Genomic DNA, 19,941 nt, shown 5'->3' with positions numbered 1-19,941 from the left:
TGCTACATGGATACCAGCCACCAATTAGTAGACTCAAATCTAGGAGGAGCTTTATGAGAACTACTACACCCCTCACCGGTCGGACTGGAGCAGCCAGACTATCTCAGTGGACAGCAAAATCTGACAGCAATGATTGGATGACTCCTTCTGAGACCCTTCCTCCTGGTGGAAATCAAGTCTGGACAGTGTGGAAGTCTCTAAATCGGCTCAGGAGTGGCGTCGGACGAACTAAGGACAACCTGTTTAAATGGGGCTTCATGAAGGAATCTTCCACCTTGTGTGACTGCGGAGAAGAACAGACAACCAAACATTTAATTAACTGTCCTAGATGTCCTGTATCATGTTCCACACAAGAGCTTGTTGATGTTTCAGACAATGCTGCTGCCGTTGCACAATTTTGGGCTAATACCGTTTAGTTTGTTCTTTTATGATTTGACCTGATTTGTTATATTGTATATATTGTAAATATTGTTGTAATGTTTTTGACTCGAAATAAATAAATAACCAATGCAAAGTAGTTTCAAGCCCTATTATTCCTTGGAGCGTCCATTTACTCCATGGAATAGCTTCTCTACTATCTATGTTTTCTCTTATGAAAAGAATGAAAGAGATCTTGCCGATTAGCCGTAAAAGAACGAAGATGTATATGTATGTATTGTTGAGCTAGTCGCCATCTTGATGAGATTCTGTATGAGAAGGAATTCAATACATGAACTAAACTAAAGTAAGTGTGTTCGCGTGTTATTTAACTGATTATTATTGACAGTGTCTGCTTACTACGCTGTGTTGCACGGTATCAGCGGGGAACATCTGATTTACACTGGACGAACCTGCCGTTTTGTATACTCAAGATATCCAGTTTATTACTTCAAATAAATAGGCTAACACGGTCCTACCAGCAGATCTCCGGTCTTCCCCATGTGATCACCGAAAGTTAATAATTATTACAAATGTTTTCAAGAGATGGACTGACAATTTTCGTCGCACCGAGACTTCGAAATTGCTTCACTGCCTTATGGAATTTAAGTTAAGCTCAATTTAATCAGGATAGAACAGTATTGAACTGTGTGAATGTGATAAGCCTGCTTTGTGAATGAAAATTCCCTTAATATACGCATGTTTTTTGCTATCCTGATCAGTGAAGCTAAATCAGGCCGGTGTGAGAGAGGTTTTTAAATTTTAGATCCCACAAAAAATATTAAAGGCCTTCGGCTCCGAAAGCCCATATCGATGATATTTCATTGAATGGTTCGCACCCTGACACTTGTTGATGGCCCAGCATTGAAATCTGCATCAGTTTGCGGAAGGGTTGCACATCTGTAACGTTGAACGATTCTCTTCTGTCGTCGTTGGTCCCGTTCTTACAAGATTTTATCCGGGCCGTAGCGATGTCGGAGATTTGATGTTTTACGGGATTCCTGATATTCGCGATACACTCGCTAAATTGTCGCACGGAAAAATCTACACTCATCCATCGCTCGTGCGCCTACTATATCACCACGCTCAAATTCACTTAAATCTTGATAACCTCCCATTGTAACAGCAGTAAGGGATCTAACAACTGCGCCAGACCCTTGTTGTCTTATCTAGGAGTTGCCGACCGCAGTGCCGTATTCTGCCTGTTTACATATCTTTGTATTTGAATACGCTTGCCTATACCAGTTCCTTTGGCGCTTCAGTGTAATTTCTTGAGTCGACTATGATAATTCTTCTGAGAGCGAACACACAGTAGTAAATTTCTTTAAGTAGTCAAGATATCGCGACGCCTCGTCTTGCAAAGTAACCACCAAATATGGGCTTTTGCCTTCAGTGTTACCACGCACTTCAGACGGTAAACCAAAATAATATAGCGATGATTCAGGGAGCTTTTCACTCTCTACATTCAGTCAACAGGGTTTAATTCAGCATTATTAAGCCTATTTTTGCACACAGCAAGTTGTTGCTTCCAGCGAAACTGAGTGCCTTGTTTTGACACTTCCGTCCAGGGTGTAACTGTGAGATCAAATTCACGCAGAATGTAGGCGTAAACAAGCATTGACGTCAAAGCGTAATAGAGGCTGCGTACAGTGTGTATGTGTGTGTGTGTGTGTGTGTGTGTGTGAGTGTGTGTACGTATCACGCAATTTCCAGTGGCGTAAGCCGTGTTCTAGTCTTTCTCTTGGCGGCTCCCGTGCTTCACTGACGCACTACCGTTTAACTCTGACACACAGCGTGACGCGAAAGCTGTCCTCGAAAACATTGCGACAACAGAATTGTGGTTCAGTCTACTCGCAAAGCACAACCATCCATCTGCTTTCACACACCTGTTGCGTGTAACAAGTACTAGGCAAATAACAAATACGAGGGCAGTTCAATAAGTAATGCAACACTTTTTTTTTCTCGGCCAATTTTGGTTGAAAAAACCGGAAATTTCTTGTGGAATATTTTCAAACATTCCCGCTTCGTCTCGTATAGTTTCATTGACTTCCGACAGGTGGCAGCGCTGTACAGAGCTGTTAAAATGGCGTCTGTAACGGATGTGCGTTGCAAACAACGGGCAGTGATCGAGTTTCTTTTGGCGGAAAACCAGGGCATCTCAGATATTCATAGGCGCTTGCAGAATGTCTACGGTGATCTGGCAGTGGACAAAAGCACGGTGAGTCGTTGGGCAAAGCGTGTGTCATCATCGCCGCAAGGTCAAGCAAGACTGTCTGATCTCCCGCGTGCGGGCCGGCCGTGCACAGCTGTGACTCCTGCAATGGCGGAGCGTGCGAACACACTCGTTCGAGATGATCGACGGATCACCATCAAACAACTCAGTGCTCAACTTGACACCTCTGTTGGTAGTGCCGTCACAATTGTTCACCAGTTGGGATATTCAAAGGTTTGTTCCCGCTGGGTCCCTCGTTGTCTAACCGAACACCATAAAGAGCAAAGGAGAACCATCTGTGCGGAATTGCTTGCTCGTCATGTGGCTGAGGGTGACAATTTCTTGTCAAAGATTGTTACAGGCGATGAAACATGGGTTCATCACTTCGAACCTGAAACAAAACGGCAATCAATGGAGTGGCGCCGCACCCACTCCCCTACCAAGAAAAAGTTTAAAGCCATACCCTCAGCCGGTAAAGTCATGGTTACAGTCTTCTGGGACGCTGAAGGGGTTATTCTGTTCGATGTCCTTCCCCATGGTCAAACGATCAACTCTGAAGTGTATTGTGCTACTCTTCAGAAATTGAAGAAACGACTTCAGCGTGTTCGTAGGCACAAAAATCAGAACGAACTTCTCCTTCTTCATGACAACGCAAGACCTCACATAAGTCTTTGCACCCGAGAGGAGCTCACAAAACTTCAGTGGACTGTTCTTCCTCATGCACCCTACAGCCCCGATCTCGCACCGTCGGATTTCCATATGTTTGGCCCAATGAAGGACGCAATCCGTGGGACGCACTACGCGGATGATGAAGAAGTTATTGATGCAGTACGACGTTGGCTCCGACATCGACCAGTGGAATGGTACCGTGCAGGCATACAGGCCCTCATTTCAAGGTGGCGTAAGGCCGTAGCATTGAATGGAGATTACGTTGAAAAATAGTGTTGTGTAGCTAAAAGATTGGGGAATAACCTGGTGTATTTCAATGCTGAATAAAACAACCCCTGTTTCAGAAAAAAAAATGTGTTGCATTACTTATTGAACTGCCCTCGTAATTTAATGATAATGAACAGTAAACCACTTGCGTATCTTAACGCGCACCGCGCTACCCTGCGAGACCGGGAAGTGAACTAGACGCGGATAGACTCCAGTGGACAGCATGAGTGTGGTTTGCTGGTGGTTTCACAAGCTCGTCGCTCTTGGGCAAATGCTGGGCTGGTCTCAACCCTGCGCCTTGGGAAAACACGGTACACAAACAGCTAAAAGAAGATTACATTTTCCGCGTTGGCTGTGTTGTGATCAGTCATTTATTATCACATAAGTAGCTTATTTCGAGGACGTGTCTTCTCATGTGCTTGCTCAAGTGCTTGTAATTTTACAATGACGCCTTGTTTGGACGTATACGACATACGTTCGTTATTTACATATGTCTCTGCAGGCGTAGTTCACCCGCAGCAGAACAACGTTCCATACTCGTAAACCAGTTGACTAACAAATTTATTCGCGTGGCCATTACTAACATTCAGAAGGCTTTACTCAGTCTCTGACATCTATTAACTCCACATTCACTATGTACACCGCGTCCCTCACTAATCACAGTCGTACCATCCCAAAGTGTCTTAATGCAAAGTTAACATCTCGAAGCGTTAAAAAAATACTTCCTTGCAAACATATACATAAACAAACGAGTGCACAGATACACACACACACACACACACACACACACACACACACACACACACACACACACAGAAAGAGAGAGAGAGAGAGCGAGAGAGAGAGAGAGCGAGAGAGAGAGGAAGATAGATTGATAGAGAGAAAGAGAGAGAACGGAAATGAACAGCCTTTAAGTTTGTATCATTTAGTGCGTTAGGTCAGCAACACTTACTCGTAAACATCAACGAAAAAGCCAAAGAGTTAACACTAAAATACGACTGAATTACTCACACCTCTCGAAAGAAAAATCTGTGACAGACCACTAATGGTGTCCGGTAGCAGTTAGCTTACGAAATGTAAACATCTATCGGCGTTTTATAACTGAAGTGACAGTGCCACCGTAACCTATGACTACATGAGAGAAAACGTAAATTTCGAGCAGAAAAACTAATAACTGTAAATATCCCTAGTCTATAGGTTTCGGATATAAAAACAAAACTGTATCGTCCGAGATGAAAGACACTGAAGACATCTAAATGTAAATGGCGAAACGCGTCTGGAATATAAACATACATGGGATGGTCAGCGTTCAGGAATATGACAGGAACGACCGTCCGAAGCAAAAACATGGACTCTAAAATGAATACCTCAAGAGCTATGAGGACTTCATCTTCGACACTGCGAAATAGATCTCTTCTACTGCAAGCTTTTTGCTTTCTATACTTTGGGAGGAGATAGTGTGGACAAAAACAAGAAAAAAATTGTCAGGTGTACATGGTCTCTTAAACGCATTTCTCAAGAGCTATGAGGACTTCATCTACGATACTGCGTCATAGATCTCTTCTACTGAAAGCTTTCTGCTGTTTATACTATGGGAGGAGATAGTGCGAACAAAAACAAGAAAAAATTGTCAGGTATACGTTGGCTCTAAAACGCATATCTCAAGAGCTGTGACTACTTGTTCAGTAGAATAGACACGATCACAATAGTGAAGATGAACACGTGTCCATAACTCTGCATCTTACAGCCTATGTTTATTGGACATTTTTTCATGTTTTTATCAATACTACCACCCCTCGAAATATGGAAAGTAAAGTGCTTGCAGTAGAAGAAATGTACCTCACAGTAGGGAAGATGAAGGAGTGCCCATAGCTTTTAAGGTATGCACTTTGGAACCCACATTTACTAGACTTTTATGCTTCGAAAACTTGCCCCTGCCATTTCTGAGTATTGACCATTAGTCGTGGGACACACTGAACGCAGGGTGACTTTTTTCCACCGTGTACAAACTCTAGGGATTGATCGATGAGAGGATATGGAAAAAGAAAGGTCTAATGAACATGTCTTTAAATGCATGGTTTCCATGCTAGAGACCATTTATTCACTCAAACATTGTTTCAGAGACTGCGGTCTAATACGCGCTGTACCATACAGCTACAGTTAAAGCATGTGTTGAAAACTGTTTCTATCTGCCTCAACGCAGGTGTAGGCGCCGTAGCATTTTCTGTCCCACACGTTCACATCGGCCAGGCTGCATCCGAACAAAGGCAGCATGAATACGCTACTCCAGTATCTCCATGTCTGGAATGGGCTCACAATACTTTTGAGATGGCCCCATAACCAGAAACAGCACTGATTGATTACCGGTGAACGAGGAGGCCATGCAACTGGACGCCCTCGTTTTACTCATCGACAATGGAAGACAAAATCGAGATGCGTCCGGAAGTTAACGGCGAAGTGGGCTGCAGCACTATAATGTAACAGCCACATAACCCCCCGAATCATTAATGGCGATTCTTCCAGCAGGGGAGGCAAAATCAAGCACAAGAAACGCCGGTAGTTCCGGCCTGTTAGGCAACGCGAATGGAAGACTGCTCCCAAATTACGGTCGCCAGTTATCCTGGCCCACACATTCCGGCTGCACCGATGCTGACTATACGCTGTCACAATACCACGGACGCTCTGCATACCATCCGAAAGATGACTGTTATGGAAGTTGATGATAACACTCCGCGAAAAGGTGGACTCATCTGTGAATAGGATGGATGACACAGATCCATGAATCACGGTTGCCTGGCGAAGAAACCAGTGACGAAACCGCACACCAAGGTGGAAAGTCTGTCGCTAGTAAGCCCTGCACACGCTGTAAGTGATAAGGGTAGTAACAATCGACACGGAGAATGTTCCACACGGTCGTCTGGCTTACGCTGTACTGGGGGGCCAACTGCCTGGTACTGACACGGCGGTCGCCTTCCACAGAGTAAATCACATTTTCCTCCAAGTCTGGTGTCCGAACATATCAGGTACGACCTTCATTATTTCCTGCTTGTGAAACGACCCTGTCTCAGACAAAAGGTGAAATACTGTTGCAAACATTGCATGCTTTCGTTGTTGCAGGAGGGGAGAGGTCCTAGCTGCCTGCCGCCCTTTGCCATTTGCCTTTCCGTAAGTAAACACCATGTCGGCAAGCTCTCGATTCGAATATGGAACCATTGTGTTCAGCGCTGTATCACATCCACCACAAGCTGAGCCAGCAGGAGAAGTGAATCGGACTCTACATTACCAATTACTACGGCAGGAGAAGGTGCTAGGGCATGACGTATGAGGAACAGTGCCACCCTCTGGGAGCAAACCATGCATACAGTAACAGTGGCTGCACGGGACAGCGCTTATTAGACCGCAGTGTCGGTAGCAAAGTATGAGTGAATAAATGGTCTCTAGCATGGAAATCATGCATTTTCTGACGAAAGCTCGTAGACTTTTTTTGTCCCGTATAATCTCATCGATCAATACCTCGAGTTTGCGCACGGTGGAAGAAATCACCCTGTATATATTGCAGCAAGAAAAAGGCGTTTGAATTTGTAGGATGAATAACACTACTGTTGCTGTGGCATACGTTAGAAGTAATTATATATTGCACATAATATTGCTCCCTAAGAGATGATTTAATTTCGGGTGTATTATAAAAGCACTACTTTTCACATTATATATAAATGGCCTAGTGGGTAACGTTGGGAGTTTCATGAGTTTTTAACGGATGATGCTGTTACAGAGAAGTCGCAACGCCAGGAAATTGTATCGCATTGTAGTAAGTCTTCAGAGGATCGACTCGCTTGTTGCAGTGATACGTTGACCCTCGATATAAACGAACTTGTGTTGCGCATAAATAGGCAGAAAGGTCCATTGTTCAACGTTTACACAAGTGCAGGAGAACCACGGGAAGCAGCCACATCCATTAAATAGCTGGGAGTACGGGTACAGAGCAGCTTAAAATGGGAAGACCACACAGAGATAATAGCAGGTGAGGCAAAAGCCAAACAGAAATTCACGAAGAATGGTAACGTACAAAAACCTCGTTCGAACAATACTTAAATATTGTTCGTCAGTCTGACATCCATACCAGATAGGACTGACGAAGAAGACAGAGGAGATCGAAAGGTTCATTTATTTAATAAGCGCGAAAGCGTCAAGAAGATTCTCATGCAACTACAGTGGCAGACGCTACAAGAGATGCGCTGTGCATAATAATGTGGCTTACTGTGAAAATTCCCAGGCGTACATAGAAGAGTCTATCTCTCGTATAAAAGAAAATTAGAGAAATTTGACATGATGCAGAGACTAACTTACCGTAGTTCCTTCCGCATGCCATTCATTTCTGAAACGGGAAATTGGGGAAGTGACAGCGGTGCATGACCTACCCATAAACATACTAGATAAGGTGTCTATCTGAGAAGGAAATACACTGAAGCGCCAAAGAACATCTTCCTAATATCGTGTAGGGCCCCCTCCAGCACGCAGATGAACCACAAGACGACGTGGCGTGAACTAGACTAATGTCTGAAGTTGCGCTTGGGGGGACTGACACCATAACTCTTGCAGCGCTGTTCCTAAATCCGTAGGAGTACGAGGTACGAGTGGGTGGAGATCTCTCATGAACAGTACGTAGCAAGGCATCCCAGATATGCTCAACATGGTTCGTGTCTGGGGAATTTGGTGACCAGCGCAAGTGGTTAAACCCAGAAGAGTGTGCCTGGAGCCACTCTGTAACAATTCTGGACGTGCGGGATGTCGCATTGTACTGCTGGAATTGCCCACGTCCGTCGGAATGCGCAATGGACATGGATGGATACAGGTGACCAGGATGCTTACGTACGTGTCACCTGTCAGAGTCGTACCTAGACTTATCAGGGGTCCCATATCACTCCAACTGCACACGCCCCGCTCCATTACAGAGTCTCCACCAGCGTGAAAAGTTCCCTGATGGCATGCAGGGTTCATGGATTCATGAGGTTGTCTCCATACCCGTACACCTCCATCCGCTCGATACAATTTGAAAGGAGACTCGTCCGACCAGGAAACAGGTTTCCTTTCATCAACAGTCCAATGTCGGTGTTGAATGGCCTAGGCGAGGCAATCGCCAAGGGTATACGAGTGGGCCTTCGGCTCCGAAAGCCCATGTCGATGATGTTTCGTTGAATGGTTTGCACGCTGACCCTTGTTGAAATCTGCAGCAATTTGCGGAACTATTGCACTTCTGTAACGCTGAACGAATCTCTTCAGTCGTCGTCGGTCCCTTTCTTACAGAATCTTTCTCCGGCTACAGCGATGACGGGGATTTGATGTTTTACAGGATTCCTGATATTCACGCTATACTCGTGAATTTGTCGTATGGGAAAATCCCCACTTCATCGCTACCTCGGAGATGGTGTGCCCATCGCGCGTGCGACGTCTATAACACCACGTTCAAACTCACTTAAATCTTGATAACCTCACATTGTAGCAGCAGCAATCGATTTAATAAATGCGCGAGACACTTGTTGTCTTACATAGGCGTTGCCGACCGCAGCGCCTTATTGTGCCTATTTTAAATATCTCTGTATTTGAAAACGCATGCCTATACCAGTTTCTCTGGTGCTTCAGTGTACATGTGGACGTAGATGTTCGACGATGTGTTATAGAACATTATGCTAGGACTAGATTTATGCATATTTCCACGATTATGCTTTTTTTTCAGTTATTTGCTGGATGTATTCCAACCCCTGCCTTGACCTACTGTGCTCCCTCTAGTAAGGCGCTGGTTATTCCCTGATGTCTTAACAGGTGTCCTATCATTCTGTCCCTTCTTCTCGTCTGTGTCTTTCATACATCCCTTTCTTTGTCGATTGTGAGGAGAACCTCTCCATTCCTTGTCTCACAGTACCCCTAATTCTCAATATTCGTCTGTGCACATATAAAATGCTTCGATTCTCTTCTGTTCAGGTTTTCTCACAGTCCACGATTCACAACCATGCGGTGATATGCTCCAGACATACATTCACAGAGATTTCTTCCTGAAATTAAGACCCACGTTTGGTACCAGTAGACATCTCACGGCCAGGAATTCCATCTCTGCGTGTTCTTTTCTTTGGACATACGCCCGACCAACTATCAGGGCTTACTTTGTCCTCACGTACCTAGATTTAACGTAATTTTCCTTTCTTTTCTTCCTTCAGCATAGTTTATAACTTGATAGGAAAGAGTTACTAATGATTATCCTAAAATATTATAAATAAGATTCTAAAATTTATTTTTCTTTGATATGTAACTGCACTGACATGCTTTCAGTAGACCATGGAGTTGCGCTCTATGATCAATGTGATGAAACAGACGCTGTAGGAGGCAATACACAGAGTTATGTAAGTCATAAAATAGAGATATGTACAATACAGTATCGTGTACACAAGGTATAGAAGGGCAGTGAATTGGCGGACCTGTCATTTGTACTCAGGTGATTCACGTGAAAAGGTGTCCGACTTTGAACGCGGAATGGTAGTTGGAGCTAGACGCAAGGGACATTCCATTTTGGAAATCGTAAGGGAATTCAATATTGCGAGATCAACAGTGTCAAGAATGAGCCCAGAATACGAAATTTCAGCAACAACGGCAGCGGCCGACAGCTTTCAAATAACGACCAAGGAAAGCGGCGTTTGCATAGAGTTGTCTGTGCTAACAGACCAGTAACAGAAATCAAAATGAGACGTACGACGAACGTATCAGTTAGGACAGCTGGGTGACATTTGGCGTTAATGGGCTGTGGCAGAAGATGACCCACGCGAGTGCCTTTGCAAACAGCACGACATCGTCTGCAGTGTCTCTTCTGGTCTCGTGACGATATAGGTTGCCACCTAGACGATATGAAAACCGTGGCCTGGGCAGGTGAGTCCCGATTTCAGTTGGTAACAGCTGATGGTAGGGTTCTAGGGTGGCACAGACCCCATGAAGCTATGACCCCAAGCTGTCAACAAGGCACTGGTCCTTACGGGCGTCAACAAGGCACTGTGTAAGCTGGTGGTGATTCCAGAACTGTGTGGGTTGTGCTTGCACGAAGTGGACTGGGTCCTCTGGTCCAACTGAACCGTTCATTGACTGGAAATCGTTATGTTCGGGTACTTGGAGACCATTTGCAACCATTCATGGACTTCATGTTCCCAGACAACTATGGAATTTTTGTGGATGACAATGCGCCATGTTACCGAGCCACAGTTGCTCGCGATTACTTTGAAGAACATTCTCCAAAATTCGAGTGAATGATTTGGCCACCAAGGTAGCAGGCCGTGAAGCCCGTCGAACACATTTGGGACGTAATGGAGAGCTGAGTTCGTGCACAAAATCATGCACCGTCAACAATTTCGCAGTTATTAACAGTTACAGAGGCAGCATGCCTCAATATTTCTTCACGGAGCTTCTATGCCACGTCGAGTTGTGGCACTGCACTGGGCAAAAGGAAGTCCGACATTATATTAGGACGCATCTCATCACGTTTGTCACCTCAGTATGGTAATCACCAGAGGGCTGCAACAGATGAAGCACAGAGTTTTCGATTTCACGCAGAACAACGATAGGCCCAAGGAATTTTTGTAAAAGGTAGGTATTAATTTCTCCTAAAAATAGACTTGTTAAGAATTGTGACTCAATTTTATTTCTTGTGGACGTTAGGTAAGACTGAAAACATTGTTAACAGAAAGAAAGAGGGTAATGTATAAAATTTAAAAATTGAGTCCTAGGCTTGTTTTAAATTACAATAGAATAATTTGAATATTTATATTCTACTCAGCAGTAATCTTTAAATAACATGCAGTAATTTTGGTTCTAATACAAGTTCATCTAGTAATTAATGTAGCAAGTAAACTGAAACGTTGTACATTCATTTTAACACAACTGGAAACATTGAACAGTTTTCACACCAGTGCGCTTTGAGTCCGATGAATCATCGTATGTACAGTCATTAAACAGTCCCCTGTAGTACGACGTCTCCTTGACGCAGTACAGATTTGCTGTGAAAAAATGCAAAGGCACTGCACCTTCATTATTGAACGTTCGGCTGTTTTATTGGTACGTATACAGTGGTATACGTACCAATATGTTTCCAAACACCGGGCATAAAAGCGGATTTCCCGGGACTCATACCTCGGGTTCTACTGGCGACAGAAAGACAGGTCAAATTTTTTGGATAGCTCTTAGACTAGAACCATTTATACACCTAGAAAGATCGTCTTAGCGTCAATACCCAACTGTACAGGATAAAAGCGTGAATATTAAACACTTCCTTCTGCCAGGGCAAATGCAGCAAGTCGTTTGGTTCTTTTTGTGTTTGATGTGGTCCACTACGGGCGTCAAGGGGCTCATGGTGGCATTCTTAGCTCATGGGAGGTTCCTCATAAAACCTGAAAAAGCGTTTCTTACCATTTCTTTGTACCAAAATAGCACCGCAGATTCCAAGCCGCCTATACACAGAAAATGGCACATGAAGTCCGGTGTGAAGTGGAAACGTAGTTTATGAAGTGACGTAGAACGGGGAAATATGTTGTAATGTGTCTTCGTTACCATCCCAAGGGTTCTGAGTACTTCCTATTGTGGTGCTGAAGATCATGCAGATTTTTTTTGTTCATAAAATCCCGTCTCAGATGTGAAATTAGTTCTGCGTTATTTCAGCTTCACATAAGAAAACTATCAAAATTTTTTTACGTTTCTCTCCAAATCAGTGACATGCTCTGTTCCAGAAGGAATCAAAGGCAAAATGCTCCTATCGGAGTACAAGAAAATGGGAATATGTTCCCTTTTATTTAAAAGACTCTGAGAAGTGGGGTACCGGGGTGCCTCATTCTTCTATCCACAGCACCTTTAAAATTTTTCCAAAAATGTTGTCATGCAAACATATTTGGCCTTTTGTGTGCTGAGAGAGAAGCAGACAGTGAAAATGGAAAAGATGTAATAAATACAGTAAGATGGTAGTCAGTGGTTGTGCTACAGAAAGAGCGAAGAAGACAATGGCAGTGTGAGAGAAACAGACGGACACAATGACAGTGGAACGTAGTTGACAGTGATAGAACAGTTCTAGGAGGAGAGTGAAGGTGACAATTCCAGTGCGAGAGGAGTACAGAGAAGGAGAAAGTGGATGTGGTGAGAGGCGGTGATAATGAGAGAGAGAGTCTATGGCAATATCAACGAGGAATGGAAAGATAATGACGGTGAGAATAGATAGCAGTTTTTGGAAGAAATGAATAAGGTAGTAGCAATAAGAGAGAGAGCAAGAAGGAGACTGTCAGTGAGAGAAGACACTAGCAGTTGGACAGAACGAAAGAGACTGTGGCTGTGACGCAGTGGCAGTTAGAAAGATAAAAAGATATATTGATTAAAAATTAGGCTGAATGAGTGAATGAGAATGGGCAAGTGGTTGTGGATGGGCATGAGCGACTTACAGCGATAGACTAATGAATGGTTTAAAGTGAATTACAGTTAGGCGAGCTTGTGGGAGTTACAGGTGAGTTGCACGTTAAAAAGAGCACGAATATGTTTGCATGCCAAAATTTTTAAAGGTGCTGAGAAAGGTAGAACGAGGCAGATGATAACCCACATTTCAGTCAGTCTTTTAAATAAAGGGGCACGTATTCGCATTTTTTTGAGCTGCGATAATAGACTTTTCCTCTGGTCTGAATATTGATTACAAAGGTCGCTGTATCCCCACGGGGCCATGCCTAAGTTTGCTAAAAGAAATGTAGCTTGTAGTTGTGACACACTTACCACTAAAATTATCAGCTGCCGCTGTCACAAAGGAACAGATCACCTCTCACTCATACTTTCAATTCACTCATACTCTCAATTCATAGCTCGCTGAACCGAGATCTGTGGTGACTTTTACGCTACTGATTGACAATTTCTTGCAGGAAACAGCAGTTCGTTTACGTACTACGTCGCTGGCAATTCCGCTCAGCCTCGCAGTAAAGCTTAATTTCATGTCGCATTTTGAGAGATGTTTTACCGACATTAATTAAGTTGGTCTCCGGATCGAAAATAAACGAATCGCGAACATCCCAGTTCCTCTATCCATCCCTTCTCATACAGTCTTTCGGCGACCAAGTGAGCTGACAGTGAGGTAACAAACTGGATTCGCATTTGGGAGAATTAGAGTTAAAATCAACGTTTAAGTTTCCTTGGTTCTCCCAAAATTTTCGGAATCCTTCACCAACCCTATATTTTCTCCGTATCTAAGAAACTCGTAGTGAAACAGATGTTTATGGCCATCCTCCACTCCTCAATTTATCGATTGGTCTTCTGTAATTTCTTCTACTTGTGTTGGTGCTAACCCATACCAGTTACCTATGCCAAAAAAAACTCTTTTTCATTACTTGGAATCATTTGTCAAAAACCTATTTCGATATCTGCAATGGCGGGCCGAGGTGGCCGAGCGGTTCTAGGCACTTCAATCTGGAATCGCGCGACCGCTACGGTCGCAGTTTCGAATCCTGCCTCGGGCATGGATGTGTGTGATGTCCTTAGGTTAGTTAGCTTTAAGTAGTTCTAAGTCGTAGGGGACTGATGACCTCAGCTGTTAAGTCCCATAGCGCTCAGAGCCATTTGAACCATTTTTTTTAATATCTGCAATGGTTGTTGAGATAAAATGGATGTTATGAATTGTCCACGCTCATTTTGATCTGTCCATGTGTTTGTGCACTACATCTGCATCTACATGGCTAATCTGTAATTAACAGTTAAGTGCTTAGTAGAGGGTTCATTGAGCCACGTTTACAATAACTCTCTATTATTCCACTCTCTAACAGTGCCCGGGAAAAAGAAAACATGTATCTTTCCGTGAGAGCTCTGATTTATTTTATTATGATGATCGTTTCTCGCTATGTAGGTCGGCGTTGACAAAAGATTTTCACATCCGCAGGAGAAATTTGGTGACTGAAATTTCCTGAGATGATCCCGCCGCAACCAGAAACGCTCTTACGCCTTTCTTTTAATAATGTCCACCCCAAATCTTGTATCATGTCCATAACACCCTGTCCACTATTTCTCGATAGTACAAAGTATGCTGCCCTTCTTTGAACTTTCTCAATGTACTCCCGTTAGTCCTATCTAGTAAGGATCCCACGCCGTGGAGGAGTACTGCAAAAGAGGGCGCACAAGCGCAGCGTAAACTGTCTCTTTAGTAGATCTGTTGCATCTTCTTCTATGTGTTCAGCCCATAAAACGTCTTGTATGGTTCGCCTTCTCGGCAACATTTTTTATGTATTCTTTCCGATTCAAGGAGTTTGTAATGGTAATTCGTAGGTATTTAGTTGAAATTACTGTCTCTAGATTTGATTGATTTGTCACGTAACCGAAGTTCAACGGATTCCTTTTTGCACTTATTTGGATGACCTCACACTTTTCGTTGTTTAGGGTCAATTGCCAATTCTATCACCATAGAGATATCTTATCTAAATCGTTTTGCAGTTGGTTTTGATCTTCTGATGACTTTACTAGACGATAAACGATAGCATCATTTGCAAAGAATCTAATCGTTTATATAGGCAAGAAACAGCACAGGACCTATATCAAAACCTTGGGGAACGCCAGAAATCACTTCATATATGAAGACAGTAACTTGTTCTCGAAAGAACAGTTACTGTTGATGACCGTGCAGCTTTTCCCTGGAATAAATGATGACTAACTGACAACCTCAGCTGCCGACAGGTGTTGTTGTTATACCTCGATGTGGACAGCTGAAAATGTGTGCCCCGACCGGGACCCGAACCCGGGATCTCCTGCTTACATGGCAGACGCTCTATCCATCTGAGCCACCGAGGACACAGATGAATAGCGCGACTGCAGGGACTTATCCCTTGCACGCTTCCCGTGAGACTCACATTCCCAACTGTCCACAATTCTACATATGTATGGTACCTTATAGACATTTCTTTCGAGAACAAGTTTCTGTCTTCATATATATATATATAGTTAAAGGCTACCCAGCCATTGACCTTCGTCTGTGCGAATGCGCACAGGTTGCCCAAACTCTTACGGGAATCGCCAAAGCGTGCGCGAGTAATGAGTGGGTGGGCAAATGTCTATAAGGTACAATACATATGTAGAATTGTGGACAGTTGGGAATGTGAGTCTCACGGGAAGCGTGCAAGGGATAATTCCCTGCAGTCGCGCTATTCATCTGTGACCTCGGTGGCTCAGATGGATAGAGCGTCTGCCATGTAAGCAGGAGATCCCGGGTTCGGGTCCCGGTCGGGGCACACATTTTCAGCTGTCCACATTGAGGTATAACAACAACACCTGTCGGCAGCTGAGGTTGTCAGTTAGTCATCATTTATTCCAAGAAATCACTTCTGTTTTACTCTATGACTTTCCGTCATTTACTATGAACTGTGACCTCTCTGACAGGAAATAGCGTATCCAGTCACATAACTGAGACGGTAATCCATAAGCACGTAATTTGAGTAAAAGCAGCTTCTGGGGTACTACTTAAATCCATTATCTTGAGATTGGAGGTACTTACAGATCTCCAGCTACATGTAAAGATGAATTCCCTGTCTTAGCTACTTCTCATCAATGTGTGACCTAATATACAGTCAATAAAAACTCACAGAGACTTGTATTTTTCATTGTGGTTGTGGTGTCACCGCCAGACACCACACTTGCTAGGTGGTAGACTTTAAATCGGCCGCGGTCCGTTAGTATACGTCGGACCCGCGTGTCGTCACTATCAGTGATCGCAGACCGAGCGCCGCCACACGGCAGGTCTAGTCTAGAGAGACTCCCTAGCACTCGCCCCAGTTGGACAGCCGACTTTGCTAGCGATGGTTCACTGTCTACATACGCTCTCATTTGCCGAGACGACAGTTTAGCAAAGCCTTCAGCTACGTCATTTGCTACGACCTAGCAAGGCACCATATTCAGTTACTATTCTGAACAGATAATATTGTAAATCATGTACCGTCAAGAGCGACGTTCATCATTAATGGATTAAAGTTAAGTACCAAATTAATTACGTCCGCTTTCCGAATTCTAATTCCTTGTCATGTTCCAGACCTCACGTCAGTATAGTTCTTCCCTCCTCACGTCAGTCTCCGTGAGCTAAAACGCGTGCATTTCGGCCTCCAATAGTAACTCGGTGTTGGCTCTTCTGCCAACACAACAGTGGTCTATTAGAATTTCATCATTAAGTTACTAACCTCGAAGTGTCACAGTATCCATGATCATTAACGAAAAGGCAGGCCGTTTGCCACAGAGCTTCGAAATGTTACAAGATGCAATTTTTTCCGAATAGTTACTTTAAAATCGTTTGAGAAAGAGTGCAGATAAGTTGGTGTGTGTGGACTGTTGGTCCCGCAATGTAGCGATATGGCCACCAGCCGTGCCAAAACGGGAACAAGAGTGTCCTGTCCATTTTGGCTAGCCAGCCGACTCCTGCCAGCTGTCGTCGATGTTGCAACCTAACTGCAACTCAGTGCAGTTCGTTAGGTAACATGGCTGTTTCATGTGGGTCCGCGCTGGCATCCAGCACACGTGTAACCTGCTTCCTTTTTGTTCACGTCATGACGCTTCACACAGTAGTTATATTCTACGTGAAACGCCTTGCACATAAGGTGTCCTAGAGGCGACAAATAATCTGTATAAGAGTTGTAGGTTAGCTCGCTGGCACTCACCCTTGAAGAGCGGGCAGATCCTCCAGACGCTGATGGGCCCCTGGCGGTTGTACTGGCCCAGGATGAGCTCCATGTAGAAGAGAGGAACGGCGCCGAACACCAGCATCAGCGAGTACGGCACCAGGAACGCCCCTGTGGCAAACAGCCGCCGAACTGTCACACTTGCTGGAAAGTACACTGTCCACAAAAAATAGGGGATACAGCGAGGCGAATGTCAGTCTCACATTATCGACCCCAGGATATGAGTGCTTAACAATGTGAAAACGATAAAAAGATCCTGTAAACGTGTGCCTGGAAATAAGTACTCGGTCGTATAGGCTTTTTTCCTGGTGAAGTTCAATTCTCGTTTCATACTGGTTGCAGCAGAAATTTGAGCAGCACAACAAACTGTTATAAATCGGTTAGTTCCAAGACAGCTCCGAGCTAGACTACATGTAGTGTGTATTCCACTGACCCCGAACCATCACCGTTTGCAACTTCAGTGGTGTCAAGCGAGAGCTCATTGGAGGGCAGGTTGGCAGTATGTTGTGTTTCTGATGAATGCTGGTTCTGTTTCGGTGCCAATTACGGCTGTGTGTTCGTTAAGAGACCAGTTGAGGGCTTGAAAGCGATTTGGACCTTCTAACAATACCACCACTTGCAAAGTAGGTTAGAAATCAGATTAATAATGTTGCTCACGCAGCATATGTTCGCTTTATCGGGCAACAACAAAGTTATTGACTGTGGATGGTATCGTCAGAATGGAAATAATGAAGTCACTGTAAAAAAGTCATTAATTTTGGCACTTATCTTGAATGGATTCCTACGTAGATTTCGTCGACGATGTTATGGCTCATCTTATGGCTCATCTTGTCGATTCTAGGGTGATTCCACTTTGACTGCTAGAAGGTCCAGATCTGTATTTTAGCAATATTTGAAGACCTAACAAATGCGTTTTTCGGGAAATTCTTAATGATCAAACAATCCCAGATTAGAACAATGGTATGGTAGAAATAATTTTTGACTTGGTGTTCACGATCCACATTTTTATTAAACTTCTTGTAAATTCACATATACTTCTTCTTAAGTGTCGCATATCAAGAAAACAGTTTTGTATCAATCTTCATACATATATTTAATTTTCACTTTAACAAAACACAACACTTGACTGTTCTTTTACAAAGCGAAATAACTTAACTTCTGCAAAATGAAACAAAGACTGCTCTGTGCGCATTCGCGCCAAAACGGTTACAAGTAAGTCAAAGATTATGACAGTCTCACAAGAACCATATCAATGTAATATATCGATACATCGGAGTACCTATACATTAATAAAACCAAATGTGAATATTGTCACAAAAATATGTCTGTTACTTCGCAGAAAAGCAGTACGATATTACTGGTATCGAGAACTGGGGTTGGAGTGCCGTAATGATTACGTAAATAAAGAATCATTACAACCTACACCTGAAGTTATGTTCTGGGGTGCGATTTCATTTGACATCAGGAGCACTCTCGTGGTTATCCCACGCGCCCAAACTGCAAATTTGTACGTCAGTCTGGTGCTTTGATTGTTGTGCTGCCATTCATGAATGGCATTGCAGAGGGTGTGTTCCAACTGGATAACGCTCGTCCACATACCACTGTCGTAACTCAACATGCTCTACAGAATGTCGACATGTTGCCTTGCCCTGCTCGATCAACAGATCAGGCTCAAATCGAGCACATATGGGACATCATCGGACTACTTCAGCACAGTGCACAAAGAGCATTAATCGTACCTGTACTGACCGACCAAGTGCAACAGGCATTGAAATTCGTCCCACAAACTGACATCTGGCATCTGTACGACACAATACATGCACGTTTGCATGCTTGCATTCAATATTATGGCGGTTACACCAGGCATTAATGGACCAGCATTTCATATTTGCAATGAATTACCTGGCGCCTATATGAACCTGCGATATTGCAGTGATAATCACTTAATTATATTATATAGACATGCCGGCCAGTGTGGCCGTGCGGTTCTAGGCGCTTCAGTGTGGAACCGCGTGACCGCTACGGTCGCAGGTTCGAATCCTGCCTCGGGCATGGATGTGTGTGATGTCCCTAGGTTAGGTTTAAGTAGTTCTAAGTTCTAGGGGACTGATGACCACAGATGTTAAGTCCCATAGTGCTCAGAGCCATTTGAACCATTTTTTTGAAATTTCATTACTCTACACTAGTTATTTTCTGGTGCTGCGAATTGTTTTCCGTCAGTGTATTCGTGTCTGTGCTTGCTTCACTGACATTGGTGGCGATGTCAGTCTTTGTATTTATAGATGTTACATACTCCGCCATTGCGTATGTACAGTATTGAGCGTTAAGGACACATAGTACATTGCTCACATTTTGTACACTGCTGACGCGAAATAATTAACACAATAATGACACATACGAAGGCAGATGTCCTCGAGCTATCGTTGAAAGAAGACATTCGCCTCATATGAAAGAGCATTACGACAATGATAAAGTCAAACAGTATGCCATTCCCGTTCATTTTGAATTTAAGCCTATGGCGGTATTTAAAAGCATTGCTGCATACCATTTTTATCTAAAACAGTAATACATTACAGAAACGTGTGTCCTATCCATATGAAATATTTGAGGGCAGCGTAAGTGTAACAGAAATTCTCGGGAAATCTAATTGATAGTCCTTAGAAGAGACATGAC

The 19,941-nt window shown here is 43.7% G+C and overlaps 1 protein-coding gene across 1 annotated transcript in view; it reads right to left on the bottom strand.

Annotated features, from left to right (window-relative positions):
- LOC126195315 (sodium-dependent noradrenaline transporter-like) overlaps positions 1–19,941 on the bottom strand; it is a 453,210-nt gene that overhangs the window by 329,546 nt on the left and 103,723 nt on the right. The window contains exon 2 of the mRNA XM_049933875.1: positions 17,248–17,379. Within this exon, the coding sequence (XP_049789832.1) occupies positions 17,248–17,353 (106 nt within the window). The 5' untranslated portion in view covers positions 17,354–17,379. The remainder of the gene's footprint in view (positions 1–17,247; positions 17,380–19,941) is intronic.

Source organism: Schistocerca nitens, chromosome 7, assembly GCF_023898315.1.
Source record: "Schistocerca nitens isolate TAMUIC-IGC-003100 chromosome 7, iqSchNite1.1, whole genome shotgun sequence".
NCBI classification, from domain to species: domain Eukaryota; kingdom Metazoa; phylum Arthropoda; class Insecta; order Orthoptera; family Acrididae; genus Schistocerca; species Schistocerca nitens.
The sequence above is the reverse complement of the archived record's forward strand: the minus strand, read 5'-3'. Positions and strand labels throughout refer to the sequence as shown.